The sequence below is a fragment of the Rhinolophus hipposideros genome, assembly GCF_964194185.1.
Source record: "Rhinolophus hipposideros genome assembly, chromosome: 5".
Classification (NCBI taxonomy): domain Eukaryota; kingdom Metazoa; phylum Chordata; class Mammalia; order Chiroptera; family Rhinolophidae; genus Rhinolophus; species Rhinolophus hipposideros.
The window spans coordinates 2,682,473-2,698,194 of NC_138051.1; the positions used below are offsets into that span (position 1 = coordinate 2,682,473).

The 15,722-nt window shown below is 54.3% G+C and overlaps 1 protein-coding gene across 3 annotated transcripts in view; it reads right to left on the bottom strand.

The window, feature by feature from the left end:
- Positions 1-437: 437 nt before the first annotated feature.
- Positions 438-15,722, bottom strand: part of ARID3B (AT-rich interaction domain 3B) — a 48,701-nt gene continuing 33,416 nt past the window's right edge. The window contains exons 5-9 of one of the 3 annotated variants that reach the window (XM_081047391.1): positions 8,157-8,340; positions 6,715-6,992; positions 6,359-6,613; positions 4,972-5,070; positions 438-2,876 (exon numbers count right to left, since the gene is read on the bottom strand). In XM_081047391.1, coding sequence (XP_080903517.1) covers positions 2,713-2,876; positions 4,972-5,070; positions 6,359-6,613; positions 6,715-6,992; positions 8,157-8,340 — 980 coding nt within the window. In that variant the 3' untranslated portion in view covers positions 438-2,712. Of the gene's footprint in view, positions 2,877-4,855; positions 5,074-6,358; positions 6,614-6,714; positions 6,993-8,156; positions 8,341-15,722 lie in introns of those variants that run through there. The other 2 variants (XM_081047390.1, XM_081047392.1) reach the window with 2 other exon arrangements.

Below are 15,722 nucleotides of genomic sequence, written 5' to 3' on the forward strand. Positions count from 1 at the left end.
ACCAAGGTTATGACACCTTACCTAGCTGTGTACAGGGCTGCCAGTGTAAGCGCACGGTGGCGAGTTTGCGAATGTAATTGTCAGACCTCGTAAAATCACGTGTCTCTCCCAGACAAGACTATGAGGGCCATGTGCACGGGGACCATACTTATTCAGCAGCAGCTCAAAAAAAGCTTGGTAAATGCAGGCCACCCCCTGGCCCTGTGCCTGTGGGACACTGATGTGACCCACTGGTCAGTTCTGGTGACCAGGCGATACCAGAGGTACTCTGCTAAGAAGACAGGCTGAGAGCCAGTACTTTGGGGAAAGGAGTGAAGGGGAGAAGGGTCAGGAAAAATCAGGATCAGAGAAGCAGTTCACTCACTTCCTTTTCACTCTGAAGGCTCTTGCCTTTCCCCAGTATCATCCAATGGAAAAGTCACTGGAAACGCCTGCTTGTGTGAAGAGGTAGAGGTTTATTGAAATATAAACATTCGAGAACATGTAAGATAGAAAATAACCACAACATATACAGACACTTGCTGCAAGAGGACGTTTGAGGTATTTCTCCACTGCCTGGGCTACCCATGTGCTATCGCGTTTTTCCTGGTTAGAACACACACAATGTGGAGAGGGCAAGGGGACAGAGCTGCCCTGGCCGACCCGGCCTGCCACGTGGCCTTCGGGGCTGCGCTTTCAGGGAAAGCTCCTCTTGGCCCAGGGCTGCTGCCAGGGGCACGTGCTGGTGCCACCATTCACAAGCTCTCAGGCTGAGACCCTGCTGTTGTCCTGAGGGCACGGAGAATTCGCTGAGGGAGGGGAGGTGGGCAAGCTGCCTGGGGAAAGGGACAGGGTCCAGTGACCAGCAAGACACAGTGCGCTATCCCTGCATCCTCTGGGTGGGAAGAGTCCATCCTTCGTGACCAAACCCCTGAGAAAAACATACTGGCGAAATGTCTGTGACACCTTCAAGCAGGCCCAGCGCCAGCGAACTGGGCTCATTCCTCTCGGGCACCAGGGCCCAGATGCCCCCGCGCCCATACCCTGCGCTTGTCTGGTGGGTCAGGTTGGAAGGCTTCTGAGGCCAGCAGAGCGTCAGCCCCAGTGGATGGGGCTGAGTGGGTGTGGAGAGCTGGGTGAGGGGAGAGAGGATGCAGGCCCGCGAGCTGCAGCTCACCAGGCTGAGGTATCTTTTGTGCTCAAGCTCTTGATTTCCCATCCTTCCCTAGACAGGACTGACGCGGGCCCGTGCCGCGTGGACTCCTACTGCACAGTGCAGAGCTTACTGGACTGCACAGTGAGCCAGGCGAGAATCAGTCCTTTACAGCACAGACCAGCCTGCTCCACCCCGGGGGCCAGGAGGACAGGCGGAGCTCTCTCACATCTCCTCAGCTCTGGGGCAGCTCCACCCCGAAAGGCCTACGGCTTGCCCGTCCTGAGGTGGGAGTGTTGAGTGAAGGGGAGACGTCCTGCCCCCACTGCTGAGTGGGGGGTAGAGGCTGGGACTAGGCATGCTCTGGCAGGAAATGGGCCGAGGACCATCTTCAGAACTGGTGTGGTTTCAGGACCCAGCCTGCGCAAGAGCGGGCCTCTCCCTTCCACCCCTTCCCGCTGCTGTGATCCCTGAGTCACGTCTCCTGCCTGCCTCCTCGCCTCCTCACTGGGGTCTCAGGGAAGGGCCAGAGGGGCTGGGGTACCAAATCATTTGTTTGGCTTTGGGGTGATCTGCTTATTTCTTTGGTGCTACAACAATAAAAATTTAAAAATAAAAAACAAAAGTCAGCAAAACACATATAAAAAAGATTTCAGAGATGCAAATACTTCCTGAAGAGTCAAACGTCAACAATTACAAATCTGAGGTATTTCAATGAACCTGACATCGGCAGGCTTGGGGATGTTGGGGCTGCGATGGCCCCATTACAAGGGGGGGGGGGCCCAAGGGACAAGTGGGCTGTTCTTGCGAAAGCTGGCCAAGAGAGCGAGTGGGCAGCATGAGGTCTGGGGGGTGAGAGAAGGGTCAGCGTGAGGTGGGTGCCAGGGCCTGCGGGGGCAGCCCCCAGGTGCTGCCTCTCCCTCAGCAGATGCGCAGTAGACCCTGGCACCTGAGGGTTGCCCTCAGGTGCCCTTTCTTGGGACCATTACAAGGCGGATAAGGGGCCCTGAGGACTGCTTCAGGACTTGAATTTTTGGGACCCACACCCCAGGAACCAAACACAGTAGGGAAGGTGGGCTGGGAGGGCCCCATCTCACACTCAGCAGAGAAGGGCCACAAAGGCATGCTCTTGGCTCCTAGCAGCCCCATGAGTCAAATTGGGGGACTAAGCAGAAACCAGTGACCCTGGGGTCATGGTAGAAGGCAGGACAAGGAAAATAAATTAAAGGGGAAGGGATATGGAGGGCTCCAGCCCTGTGTCGGCTTACAGATTGTCGATACATTGTGCCCAGGATGGGAGGTGGCCTGGGAACCCCCGAGGAAGCTGGCCACCCACAAACCCCACCCAGCCCTCCAGGAGAATCCCTGATTGGACAACGCTGCCCTGTCCTGCCCTCTAGCCTCTCCCTGTCCCCAGAGTACAGCAGGACGTGAATTGAGTCCGGACAGGTGGACACATCCAAACTCTCAGCATCTGGCCAAATGGTGTTTGACGTGGGCTCTGTGAGATGAGGTAAATTCTGTGCGTCACTTCCTTCCCTCTCGACAGGAGAGTGGGGTGGGAAGCTGGGTCCTGCCCCTCAGAGGGACCAGCTGGTGGAGGGCTCTGCACTGGGGGTGCCCCGGGATGAGGTAGGACTTGGCGAGCAGTGAGAACTGCTGCTGCTGCTGGCACTGCTGCCAATGCTCTGGGAAGCAGATCCCGCGATGAGATGGACCACAGGCTTCTGGGCAAACAGCACCCCTGGGGTGGGGAGGACAAAAAGCTGTGAGCAGGGGAGGAAGAAGGGGCAGGTTCCGTGCATTTGCACTAACCTACTGCTGCCTAACCGCGCAAGGCTCCGCTCTAGACGCTGTGCTAGGTATTGACACAAGTCCCAAACACTGTCCTGCTTCCAGCTGCTTCCAGGCCCGTGAGGGGACAGACAAGTGGGCAGAGTAATTTTGCTGCAATGTCACAAATGCTGAGGGAAGTGTACCCAGGGTGTTGTGGGAACAAAAAGGTTATGGGAGGGCAGGGGAAACTTGGTCAGGAAAGGCTCCAGGGGGAGGCCACGCCTGGACTGTTAGAAAAAGTGGCCAAAGAAGAGGGAGGAGATGGTGTGCCAGGCAGAGGAATCTGGGGGAATGAAGAGCAGAGAGAGGTGGCAGCCATGCCTGAGGCCGCCAGTCATGTGGTCTGACTAGGGGCTGCCGAGGGCAAGGTGGGGAGGAAGGGGAGGCTGCAGAGCCGGGTGGCAAGGTAACAGGTCTGCAGGCCTCTAAGGAAGCCCGGGTCCCGCCCTGTAGGGGTCGTGAGGCCCGTGAAAGTTTTAAGAAGGGAGGGACATCCTGAGATGTATGTTTTAGAATGTTCTGTGGAGTTGGGAGGAATATGGGTGGGGACCCGCAAGGAAGCTACTTTGCCAGGGAAGAGGCCTGACCCAGGGCAGCAGGGGCACGGGTGGCAGGAAGAGGAGACAGCATCGTGGGGTGTGCCTAACTGTGGGGGCGAGGATGGGCTTGAGGGGCTGTCAGGGCGACGTCCAGGTCCCTGGCCTGGTGACTGCACACCCACTGAGAAAGGGCACAGGTGGGCAGGGACTGAGGCATGGGAGGTTTGGGGAGCCTTCACCTCTCTTCTGACTGCTCCCTATGGGGAGAGAGGAGGTGTTAGCTCCTCCTTTCTCGCGAGAGAACCAGAGGATGTTGAGACCAGGCCCCAATCTCCTTCCCTGCGTTCCCCACGCATCCTCTCCCAACCCCCAAAACCTCCCGGACCACCAGAGCACTGCAGAAGGAAGAGTGCGTCCAGCCCCTCCCACTGTCTCGCCTGGTCTCCTGAGACCTCCCGTGACAGGCACCGTGCCTGTGGCCTCTGAAGCACCAGCTATGCGTGACAGGCGAAGCAACCTGGCACTGCTGCCTCTCAGGCCGCTTCCAGGAATGGTCCCTGTCCCTGCAGCAGGTGGCCCAGCAGAGATCCAGAGCATGAGGCCCGAGGGCGGTGTCCTGAGCCCACAGCACGGGAGCATTTAAAAGGCTGGAAGCACTCCCTGGGGAATGCTCCATTTTGTTGGCAGGTGCACGTCCCACGGCCTCTGTAAGACAGGTGGCCGACGCCCAGGCTCCTGGCAGGGGGCCCCTGGCTAGTGTGCCCGGGCTCTTGCCTCCACTCACTAACCTGTGCTTCGTAAGAGTCGGCTGGGTGTGTTCCCAAGCTCATCCCTAAACCATCAAAACCGGAGTGGGAACAGAAGGCCGCTATGAAAGTAAGCTGACTGCCTTGGTAGAGGGGCTCAACCAACCAACAAAAATACTATTACTGTCAAATTAGATTTAGGGAGAAACAATTGTAAACGACTAGGGGAAAAGTCACCAAAATACAGGCGGGTTTTGCTACAACTCAGATTCCTGTCTTTGTCTGTCCTTGAACCACTGAAGAGAAAAGGGATGGCAGATGTCTGAGAGAACAGTCAAAGCACAAAGAAAGGAGCCACCCATGCACTGGAAGATCCTAACAGCGGACACCAATTTAACTTATAATACAGTGTTTCAGGAACGGACTTAGAATTCATTGTGATTCTTCACATTAAATGACGTTTTTAGTTAATGGGTCAACCACTGGTCCAAAGGGGTCTGAAGAGGGCTTCGTATCGTTCTGTCGAAGGTGGAGGGGGATGTGTCATCCTGTTAGCAATGCTCCAGAAGAACCACTGTACCTGTGGAAGCCTGAGACTACCTAAAAGGAAGCCCTCCCCAGGAAGGCGTGCGACAGGAGGGCGACAAGCGGGACGCGCTGGGGGCTGCAGGGAGGCGGGCTGCCACGCCACAGCGGCCTCCTGGAGCTCAGGCCTCACCTGCATAGGTGGTGCCATCGATGTCCACAGACATGTTGATGCTCCCGAAGCTGCCTGTGCTGAGGTTCAGCGCCGTGGCTGACGCCTCCGATCTGTCTTCTGCTGCGGACAGGGAGACAGCGGGCCTGGTCAGCTTTCCTTCCGGCACTCTCGTCGTCCTGAGGCTCTCCATGCCCCCGCCTGGCTACGGCAGGCTGAGGCCCACTGTCACAAAGCACCTATCTGACCTTCTCCTGAGGGTCAGGTCTGACAGAAGCAGCCAGGCTTGCCCGCGTCCATTGCTTGCTTTCCCCACAACTCCGTCTGCCCACACAGCAAACAGGTCTGTCAGCAAGGAGGCTGCCTCGGCTCCCAGCTGAGCACTGGCGCTGTCAACGCCATCACGCAAACCTAATGAGCATCCCCACTCATCAGGCTGGGGGACCGACCAGGACCCCGTGTCTGCCTCTGAGGACTTGCCCTGCCTTTCCTCCCCTTCCCTGGGCTCGCAGGTCCTCAAGGAGAGGGTCTACCTGTCCAGCACCTGGGGCTCATGGCAGGCTGTGGGCGCTGGCACACAGGGCCCCTGCCCAGCGACTCCAGACTCCGCCCGTTCATACGCAAGGCCACGGATTCTTCCAGGTGAGGTGCTTTTGCTGTTAGCCTCTGGCTTGTGCAGGACCGGGGTAGCTGGCCCTGAGTGGGTACCAGAGCAGAACCCTGAACTCTGGGCTGTTACCTCCAGCCTCCTTCTGCTCCTCACTTAGGGGCAAGTGGGACAGGGACAGGCCGCTGGGAATATGCACAGCTGCCTCCACACTTGATTTCCTCCCCATACATGCTTATTTCATGTTTGTTCTGAGACAGCGTCAAGGGCAAGAATGGCAAAGAAAACGTGTGTGTGGAGGGACAGGGACAAGATACTGGAGTGTGTGTCAGGGGACAAAAAAGTAGGGCACCCGAAAAACTGAGAGAGGAAGGCAAAGGATGCCAGTGATGCGGCCAAACTTGTATTTCCTACTTCCCGCTTGCGGGGAGGGTCACCGGCAGCCTGGCCTGAGGCAGCTCGGCCCCTCACTGAGCCTCGGGAACAGACCCGCCCAACGCTGGCCTACATCCCTGCATCCGGTCAGGTCCTGGGGGGAAGGCTGAGCCCTTTAATTTAGACAGATCAAAAGGCCAGTGGGGGAGACACAGCAGATGTCCCTGAAGGTCTCTGGCTCCCCCCACCCCTCGAACAACTGCTTCTTCTCTTTGTTAGAAAACAGGGCTCTGCCCAAAGAAATTTCTGGTCCCCTAGGAAATGACCTCAGCTTGGTGAACTGAGATCTCAGAAGCCCCATGGGGCTTTCTGGCCTCTAGATCCTTCAGTGGAGCGTGGCCGGGCGCTCCTGGGCCCGGTACTCACCCCTGCCGTTGACCCGGATCTTCATGGGCAGCTGCCGCGCCATGCCGAAAAAGCTGCGCTGGAAGGCCTGCTGTACTAGGCGCTGCTCCTCCTCTGACAGCCTGGATGCCTTCTTCTCAGGGGGCTCCCCCGACTCCAGCCGCTCCCGCAGCTGCTCCAGGGTGGCGGTCCGGGTGCCGGCCTGCTGGCCTGCCAAGGTCATGGGCACAGCCAGGCGATTTGGCACAGGCAGCGTTGTCACCGGGACTCCATCACCTGGCAAAGGTACCAGAGCTGTACCGACCCACAATCCCCCCTCCCACCAGTGTCCTGAACACAGGAACGTGGCTCCCTTCCTCCCACAGGACCCTGCAGACCTTTCCTAAGTGTGGTTGCTGGGGGCATCCGAGGGCTGCTGGCACTGGTGCCACTGCTGGAGCCCAGCCCGAGGATGGGGAAGCGCATCTTGGGTGGAGAGAGAAGGGCAGGGGCTCCGGCAGCAGCAGTGGCAGCAGCAGGCGAGTAGCCGAAGAGGGAAGAGCTGTAGCTGGGCCGCCGGCCCTCCCGCCGATTGCCATCGATGGCTGCCTGGAGCTCGGCCGGGGAGCTCAAGGCCTTCTTCTCACACTCGTAAGCATAGAGGTACTTCATATACCTGGACGGAAGGAAGCAAGCAAGGAGAGGCATCTAGATCATGGCATCAGAGGCCTCCCATTTTAAGTCGCTGGGTCTGTGGAAGCAGCCTCTGTGGACAGGCCTCTAGGACAGAGGCCACAACCCGGCGTGCCTGACGGAAAAGTCCGGGACAACACCGCTGCCCGTCCCAGCCCAGGCCCCTCTAACTGCTACTTAACTCTGAGGACTGCTCAAAGTGCAAGCATCGCTCACTAAGGGAGGTAGGAGACATCCCCGCTGTTGTTCACGGTTGTCTGGTGCCTTTTCAGTGCTCTGGCGGCAAACCAGGCTGTGCTGTGACATGTCTGCCTGGCTCCTTGATCTCCTAACCACCCGAGTCAGGCTGGCCAGACAGGGGCCATCCCTCTCCTTGTAGGTGGAGCTGGAAATGCTGTTCCTTTTGTGTCCGATGTCCCAGGAAGCAACTCTCCACCCAAGCAGCTTGAGAGAAGGGCTGCGACACTGGTTACAGCTCTGTCCCCCGCTCCTACTGGAGCGGCTCCAATAGATAAAACCCTCGTGTTTCAATAAGGACATGGCATGCTACCTAACTGATATGTCAGGTACTCATTCCATCATCTCCAGACTGTTCCCAAAGAAGAGAATCCCCTCTGGCCTTCATTTTCCAATGCTGTTCTTGCTCTCACTGCTTCTACCGCCCAGTTAACTGAGTGACAAAAATCGGTCACTGACCGCAGGGGGCCTGCCTGCCTGCCTGCCTTCTCCTGGGCCCTGTGTGTCACGCAGGAAGGGCCTGGTTTTGGGTGGAGGTGCTGTGTGGCAGACAATGTCTTGGAGAGTGTAGATTTCAGAGATAGGCCCAGGTGTGAATCTCAGCGCTACCTCTTACTAGCTGGCATGGCCTTCACCAAACTAACCTGAGACTTAGTTTTGGTAATCTGGAAACGGAGGGTGACAGCTGATGGTGAGGCAAATGCACCAGAACGGTGAAGGAGCAGCACACAGTACCCCCAGGGAATAGCAGCTCTCGTGATTACTCCAGTCTAGTGAGAGATTCATCTAGAAAGCTCCTGGCTGTCTCAGGAGCCCCACTCATGGTGCTCACTGGACAACAGAATTTCCTCCTTCCTTTGCTCTGGGTTAAAGCGCCCCATTCTCCAGCCCCAGCCCTCTGCCCACTCACTGGGTCCGCAGGGTGAAGGCAGCACTGGTGATGGACGTGGGCAGATTGAGGCCCTTGGTGACCTCCCTCCAGATCTTCTTGTTGATGATCTCCACCAGGCCTCCCTTCTCCGTCACCAGCTTGTACAGCATATACAGGTCAAGGATCTGCTTAGCCATGATGGGGATCCGGTTGATGGGGGTCCCTGTGATTGTCCAAGACAGAAACAGGATTGCATTATCCTCAAGCAGAGAAAACAAGACACCTATGTATACCCACCTTTTGCTGAGTTCGAAGCATGTCCACAAATCTGCTTAGAAGTGTAATTTGACTCAAACTCCCAAAGCCTGGGAGCTATCATACGAGTTGCCAGTTTTCTTGGAACAAATAGAAAGACAGGTCCAACTAACTGGCTAAGTGGCCTTGGGTAAAACATGTAGGCTTTCTGGGTCCATCTTCCCATCTATAAAACAAGGGGACTAGATGGACTAGATGACTTGAAAGATTTTTCTTTTTTTTTGGTAGTAGTACTGAGTCCAGATTCTTTCTTGGTGATGTGGCAACTCACTCCTCTGCAGCCTTCAGAAGCCATTTAGCTGCCTCCTCAGGGAAGCCTTCTCAGATTCCCTTGACAGGGGAGCTCCTGCCTGGATAACTGCCTGCTTCCTTCGCTCTGGCTGCAGGAGAGAGAAATGGGTTTTTCTCTCTTGTGTCCCCACCATGTCAAAGGAGCTGCTGGAAACACAGGTCTCCAGGGGGATAAAAAAACCACTCAACAATTCTCTCTCCTCTAATCACTCCACTCCCTCCCTGGCCTTTGAAAGAGGGAGGGTCAGAGGAGCTTCCGCCCACTGGCCCCGAAGGGAAGTGAGCGGAGCCAGGGCCTTGATTAGGAAACCTGGCACCGAGCAGGAAGGCCCACTAATGAGCACCAGGGGACACAGGGAGGGTGGGGCTGGGCTCCTTTCACAGGCGGCTGGGATGCTCGTCAGGAGGCGTGATGGATGACTGTCATTTGGCAGCCTCGGGATTAATGATCCGGAGGTCAGAGGGGAGAATTCCAAAGGGAAGGGTCAGCGTGCAGGGCAGGGTATGAGACTTGTTGCCTTTTGATGGCAAACTCCTTGTACTGTACACAGGCTGCTCCTCTCCGTGGTCCCCTCCCACTGCCCCAATCTCACTGACCGCCTGCCTGGTGGACGTGTTAGGCCAGACTGACTTGAGAAGGGCTGTTTGTTTCGGCTCCTCCCGCTTCTTTCCCCTCAAGGAAAGGCATTCTCTTCTCAGCCCTGGAATGTCAGCCCCACCAACTCTTTTTATAGGGTAATTCAAGCCAGAGAATGGAGTGAAGGCTCCCACGTTTATGAAGAGGAAGCAGAGTGCATGTGAACACGTGGGACTGCTATGGCAGGAGGCCTCTTTTCTCAGTGTGAGGGGGGAACGAAAGGTTTCCAAGGCCTCTGTCTTGACCAGCTAGTCTTTGAAGGGTCAAGGACAAAGGGCTCATGAGTTAGCTTCAAACTCATTGGTAAACTATCAGAGGACTGCTGGTATGCTCCTCAGACACGCTGGCAATGCAGCTCGTACGCTGCTTAGCTTTCGCTACCCGTGCTGCTCTGGACGGTCACCCTCACTCCTGCCTTAGGCGGCAGAACCAGTCTCCTGGCAGGACAGACGAAGGAGCCGTCCCTTCTGGAGACCCGTCTGCTTGAGCACACGAATGGCCTCCATGGGGACCACTCCCAAGGCCCCCTCACATAGGCCCACTAAGCTCGATTTCCAGAAGCTTCCAGGACATCTTCACATGTGTGACCTGTTCACTCCACGTCTGCGTTCGCACTGAGCTGTTATCCCCTAAGCCAGCTCCCTTTCCCATCACTTCCTTCTCCCAACAGCACATTATTCTTTGAGGTTTTAGGCAGGAGCCTCAGGGGCAGCACTGGCTCCTCTCCTCTCCTCTCTCACCAGCCTTTGTGCTGTTAGGAAGCCCTGCTGAGACTCCCTCTGAGGTACGTCCCCAGTTCCCCCTCTGCAGCCTGCAGGCACCAGCCTGGACCAGGCTCTGGCCGGCTCACCATCAGACGCCTGCAGCAGCCCCTTATCCACGCACTCACCCTGCACACGATTGCCAGACAGTCTTGTTAAAACACTACTCTCACTGTATTATTCCCCTCCTACAGAGGCCACAGAAACCTCCCAAGACTCTTCCTGCCTAGCCACCCCACCGCACATGTTCAACGTCATGACCCGGTTCCCCGACGCACCTTCAGAGCGTGGAGGAAGTACTTTCAGCACACCCCAACAACTCGCTCTCCAATAAGTTGGGTCTCCTCACTTTTACAGCCCAAACCAAGCTCGTTTCTTTTGCTTTGTGCTCTCCGTCTTCCCCAAGCCAAAATGAGCTGCCTTTGTTCAAACCCTCTCTTCAATGGCCTTGGATGTTCAGTCCCTCTAGGAACAATTTCCTAACTGCTCCAGGTCACGTGGATGCCTTCTCTTTCAGAATTTCTATCATAACCCCTCCAAGCTCAGCAAAGACTTATTTTCTAATTGTTTTGTCTATGTTCATTTCGTATCCCAGGGAGGCTGTAGCTCCACGAAGGCAGCGACTATTTTTCCTTCACATGTCTTCAATATTAATGATAGTGTTTAATAAACTAAACTACCGCGCAGATTAAAAAAAAAAAAAAAAAGAAAGCTCTTCAAAGTCAAAGCAGCCAGCTCCATGGTAACCGCACTGGGAATCTTAACTGCATTTCCCTCCCGTGTGGTGTGCCCGCCAGGACCCATCGCTAGCACTAAAAGTTTAGAGCTGGTAGCCCTGAAAGACGTCCTCTTTTCCTCTCAGGCCCCAGCAGGCTCAGCAGGCTCATGACGTTCATTAAACAGAGCGGGAAACTGAGGTGCAGAGTGGTCAACGTCTCTGCATAATAGTCCCACAATAAAAGGATGAGCAGCAGAGCAGAAGAATGGACAGAAAGGTGGAGATTCTGAGAAAGCAAAGAATACATAACTTTACAGCGGGGCCAGAGAGAAGGGGAATCACCTGCTAACAAGGGGAAGGTGGCTGGATCTGGGACGCACGCAGAACAGCTGACCGCCAAGCAGGGCCTGCCCAGCCGATGGAGTGCCAGCCTTCAGGACAGTCACCCTCCTGGGGGCCAGTTACCACGAGCTTTGTAACTCCATCTGCAAACAGCCTTAAGAGTTTGCACTATTTTCATTTGAATGTCTTCTGTGATGGTAAATCTTCAAACCTAAAGGGTGCACTTTACTTTTAGAAAAGGTCATTCATGGAGGCAGGCCAGCAGAATAGGATGAAGTGACTAGGCTGTTTATAGATTTTGTTTGAAGAGCTGTAGCCAAAAACAAAGCCAGATTTCTAGTATGGCTCAAACTGCCTCCTCTGAAGGTCAATTCCCCGGAGGAATTATACGTAAATTCACCCTGAGTACTCACTGGACTAAATGTCTAGCCATTTGAGATAGTACAGACGTAGAAATTCCATAAAAAGTCCCGTTATAGTCCCGTAGAGTGTGACTGCATTAGGCTAAGAACTACTCTGGGCAGAGGAAACAGGCAGAGATTGGACCTGAGAAGGCAAGAGGCAAAGTGTCGTTTGAGGTCAAGGCTGTAGATGGAACCAGAAAGCAACCTGTTCCCGGCACCTCCGCAGAGAAACCACTGGCCAGGCCCATCCTGGAGCCCTGGTGGTGGCCCCTGCAGTCCTGCCCGTGGGTCCCCTCACACAGGTCCCCATGTGTTTCCAGACATCAGTGGATAAGGGGATGCGTGTGTTCATCATGGCTGGCCCTCTGCAAAGCAGCTAAAAGTAGTTCCCAGTGCAGGCGGCCCCTGGAGGGGTCAGAAACAAAGCTGAGGCTATTTGAGTGCTAGCTCTGGGTGACGGCCTGCTTTTCTCACATTACCCAGACAATCCAGACACAAAGCCTGCCCTGGCTTCATGCTCTGACAATCAACAGAGAAGTTGGACCCTCAAGCTGGTCTGTCTCTGCTGTCTGTCCCCAAGGGACCTGGTAGCCACCTCCTTTGTCCCAAGGAGACTCTATGATGAGAGAGGGGAGAGGCCTGAATAAAAAAGAGAACAATACATCATACTGGAGGTAGGGGTGGGAGAGCGACAGATTCATGCCTCAGTTTCCCCACCTATGAAATGAGGATTTTGGACTAGATGACTTTCAGTTCTAAAGTCCTAAGAGTCTATGAATAAAAACTTAAAAACAAAAAAATTAACAGTCATGATTATTACCAAAGGGAGGGTGTGAGCTGGTTTTCTATAATTCAGGCCCAGGTTTTAGAAACTTGCCTGAATTATAGAATAATGCTGCCAAGTAACCTTGAGACGGAAGGTTTGGGATCTTCTCTGCATTGTCCTAGGTGGCTTAGGACTGGCTGTGAAGTTCAACGGCACAGACACCAGTTCTTTCCCCAGCTTTGGGGGGAAGTGGTGTCTGTGGCCTGCTCTCTGGGCGGGATTACATCTTCCTCTAAGGAGGCTTTTTACTTGAGAGGGGACAGGCCTCTGCCCACAACAAATGCAAGAGCAACCTGCCTAGAACCAGGATGGAGGCAGCCAGCCCTCCTTGGGGTCACTGGTGCTGGCCTTGCTGGACTAGCGTCCCAGAGGGGCGTGAGCACCTAACAGGGAAGCCTGTGGACTGTCAGTCATTGCTTATCAAAGCAGGAGCCAGGATTGAGGGTAATTAATCATGCTCTCTCTGACAGGAATCCAGGGCCTTATCGGTACCCCAAGAAATGCTGCTGGTCTCCAGTTCCCTCCTCAATAAAGGAGACTGACAGTCCCAACAAAGAGGCCCCTTATCAGATTTCAGGCAGGGAGCCGGGGGCAGCCCAGGGGCTGGGTGGAAAAGGCTTTTATGAGGGCCTGGACCCAGTGAGGCTGCGGGGCTCCCGGGCTTTAACCCTTGGTGGTGGGAATGCTGCTGGGCACTGGCACTGGCTCGCCTAAGCTGTGATCAAGAGCTTCCAGAGCAGATGGAGCTAAACAAAAGCTGTTTCCTGGGACTCTGCTCTCCTGAGGAAACAGAGCTGGGGGGTAGGGGTGAGGGCAGAGGGAGGAGATGACCTCCTGTAGCACTAGAAACAGAGATGGAGATGGCAGGAGTACTGGAGGGAGGGCTGCTTCCTCCCCACAAGAGAATGGGTACTTTCCACTGAAGACCAGAAGTAACGGGGGGCGAGGAGGGCAGGGACCCCAGACATAGTCACATGGCTGCCTTCCTGCCTACTGGTCAGGGGTGAGGGCTCAGGACCCAGGGTGTGGCTCTGCCAGGGACCCTCGCTGCTTTTTCCTGGCTTTGAAAAAGATCATTAATCACTTGCATAGCCTGTCAAGAGAGCTGGGCGGCTGACCAGGGAGCCTGGAAGAGTTAAGAGCCATGTTAAGCAGGCAGGCTTCCTGCCCATTCCTCTGCATATTAATTCTTTCCCCGCTCCAGTCCTGCTCCCCAGGAATAAGCAGAGAAATGACTGGTGATTTCCCCCACTTGTTTGTGGAGAAAGGCACCAGTGCCTCTGGGAGACGGAGCAGCAGTACAGGGTGCGGCCAACTGCTCCACAAGACAGACAGCGCAGGGCAAGGGTGTGCGAACCTCCTGGGAGTGGCCCCAACCCCTCCGCCTCCGACTCTCCCACCACGTGGGTCTGACTGACACGGCACAGTGCACTAATCTCAAGTACACAGCTCATGGGATTTTCTCTTCTGTGTATAGCCCTGTATCCACTGCTCAGATGAAAATGCAGCACATTCCCAGCACCCCAGAAAACTCCCTCGTTCCCGATCAATACCCACCCCCAACTCCAGCCTTCCCAGAAGGTAATCACATCCCAAAATGTATCACCACAGCTGATTTGTCTAGACCTTTAAATAAACAGAATCACGTAGCATATATTCCTTTGTGTCTGGCTTCTTTGCTCAGCAGTAGGTGTGTGACAACCATCCCAGCTGTGTACAGCAGCTCATTCTTTTTTACTGCTGTGTGGGATTCCATTACAGGACGATGCCACCATTTATTTATCCAGTCTACTACTGACGTACATGTTTGAGTTCTCTCCAGTATTTGGCTTCACTGAATGGCACTGCTATGAATATTCTTGCATGCGTCTTTCCGTGAACAGAAGCACTCATTTCTACTGGGCATACACTTAGGAGCGGAATTGCTGGGTAACAGGGATGGCATATGTTTAGTTTTAGTAAATACTACAGAACAGATTTCCAAAGTTGTTATGTCCATTTCTATTGTCCAGCAGCAAGACACTGAAGTTCTGGAGGTACCACAACCCCAGAGGCTAATTTTAAATTCATCCCCGTTTGATACTCCAGCTCAGACGAACTGCTTCAGGTGGAGTCCAACAGCGTGTGCAATGCCATACACGATGGCTGGTAATAAAACTATGGCACGGCTGTGCTGTCAGGATCCTCCCTTAAACCCAGAGAAATTGGCCCAGGAGTTAGGAGGAGGTGGACTGGCAGGTCTTCTCTGCTTTGTCCGCTGCTGATCAACAGACCTGGCTGGTGTGTCCATGCCAGGCAGTGGGGAAGGCTGGCAGGGCAGAGGCCTAACTCCAGCGCCTCTGGCCTGGGTAGTGCATGGCTGTCTGAGCTTCCACTGCCAACCCATGCCACTGGCCCACTGGCCTCTCAAACCCAGCAGATATTCCCTCCGTGTAAGTGGAACAAACCCTCCCTTCAAACGTTCCCGTTATACTAATTCTTGGACAATTTACTCAATATTAGCTCATCTTGGACAAAGGAGGAAAAACTATCAATGCAAGTTTACCAAGTACCAATAAAAGATTTTGAAGGGGAGGAAGCTGGATTTAATTATAAAAGTGGGTTATTCAAATTAATCATGCCTTTCAAAAACCAGGATCCCTTCCCACGATCATGGATAACTGCATACTTATAGGATATTAAATGACTACTAAATGTGGAAAAAAGAAAAACAGTATTATCAACAGTAGTTGGATCATCTGGGGAGAGAAAAGTACCAGGCTTCAGACAAAGGGCTAATCCTGACACAAAGATTTGCATTTTAGACTTTCATTTGGGGATAAGGTTAGAAAATGAATCCCCAAAGCCTATTTCATCTGACAAAGACAATACATTTTAGTCTATCAGGAAGAGTGTCCGCAGCACAGGCCTTTACTGCAAGATACAAAGAATATATACAGAAACTGCCTCCATTAAAAGGCAAAGCAATATATGTCATGAACATTTCCTTGCCTGAGATGGACAGATAAGCACACAACAGAAGGAAAAACACTCAAATTGCACTTGGAGGCAGACCAAGCCCTTTTCCCATAGTAAATTCTTTGTATATACACATCAACAACAGATCCAACAATCCATTTGGGAAAACCAAGGTCAGTTTGCAGCCTTGAACAGAACTAGTGTGTGTGGGGGCGGGCAGCTCTCTGGTGAGGTCTTGGCAAAACTTTTCCACATGACCAAGCGATTCCTTAGCCTGGTGCGCCCGGCTGGGGCAGGGGCTGGAGAGGACAGCCCTGCTCGTGCGCAAGATGCTGCTGTGAGGGCTTCTGGCT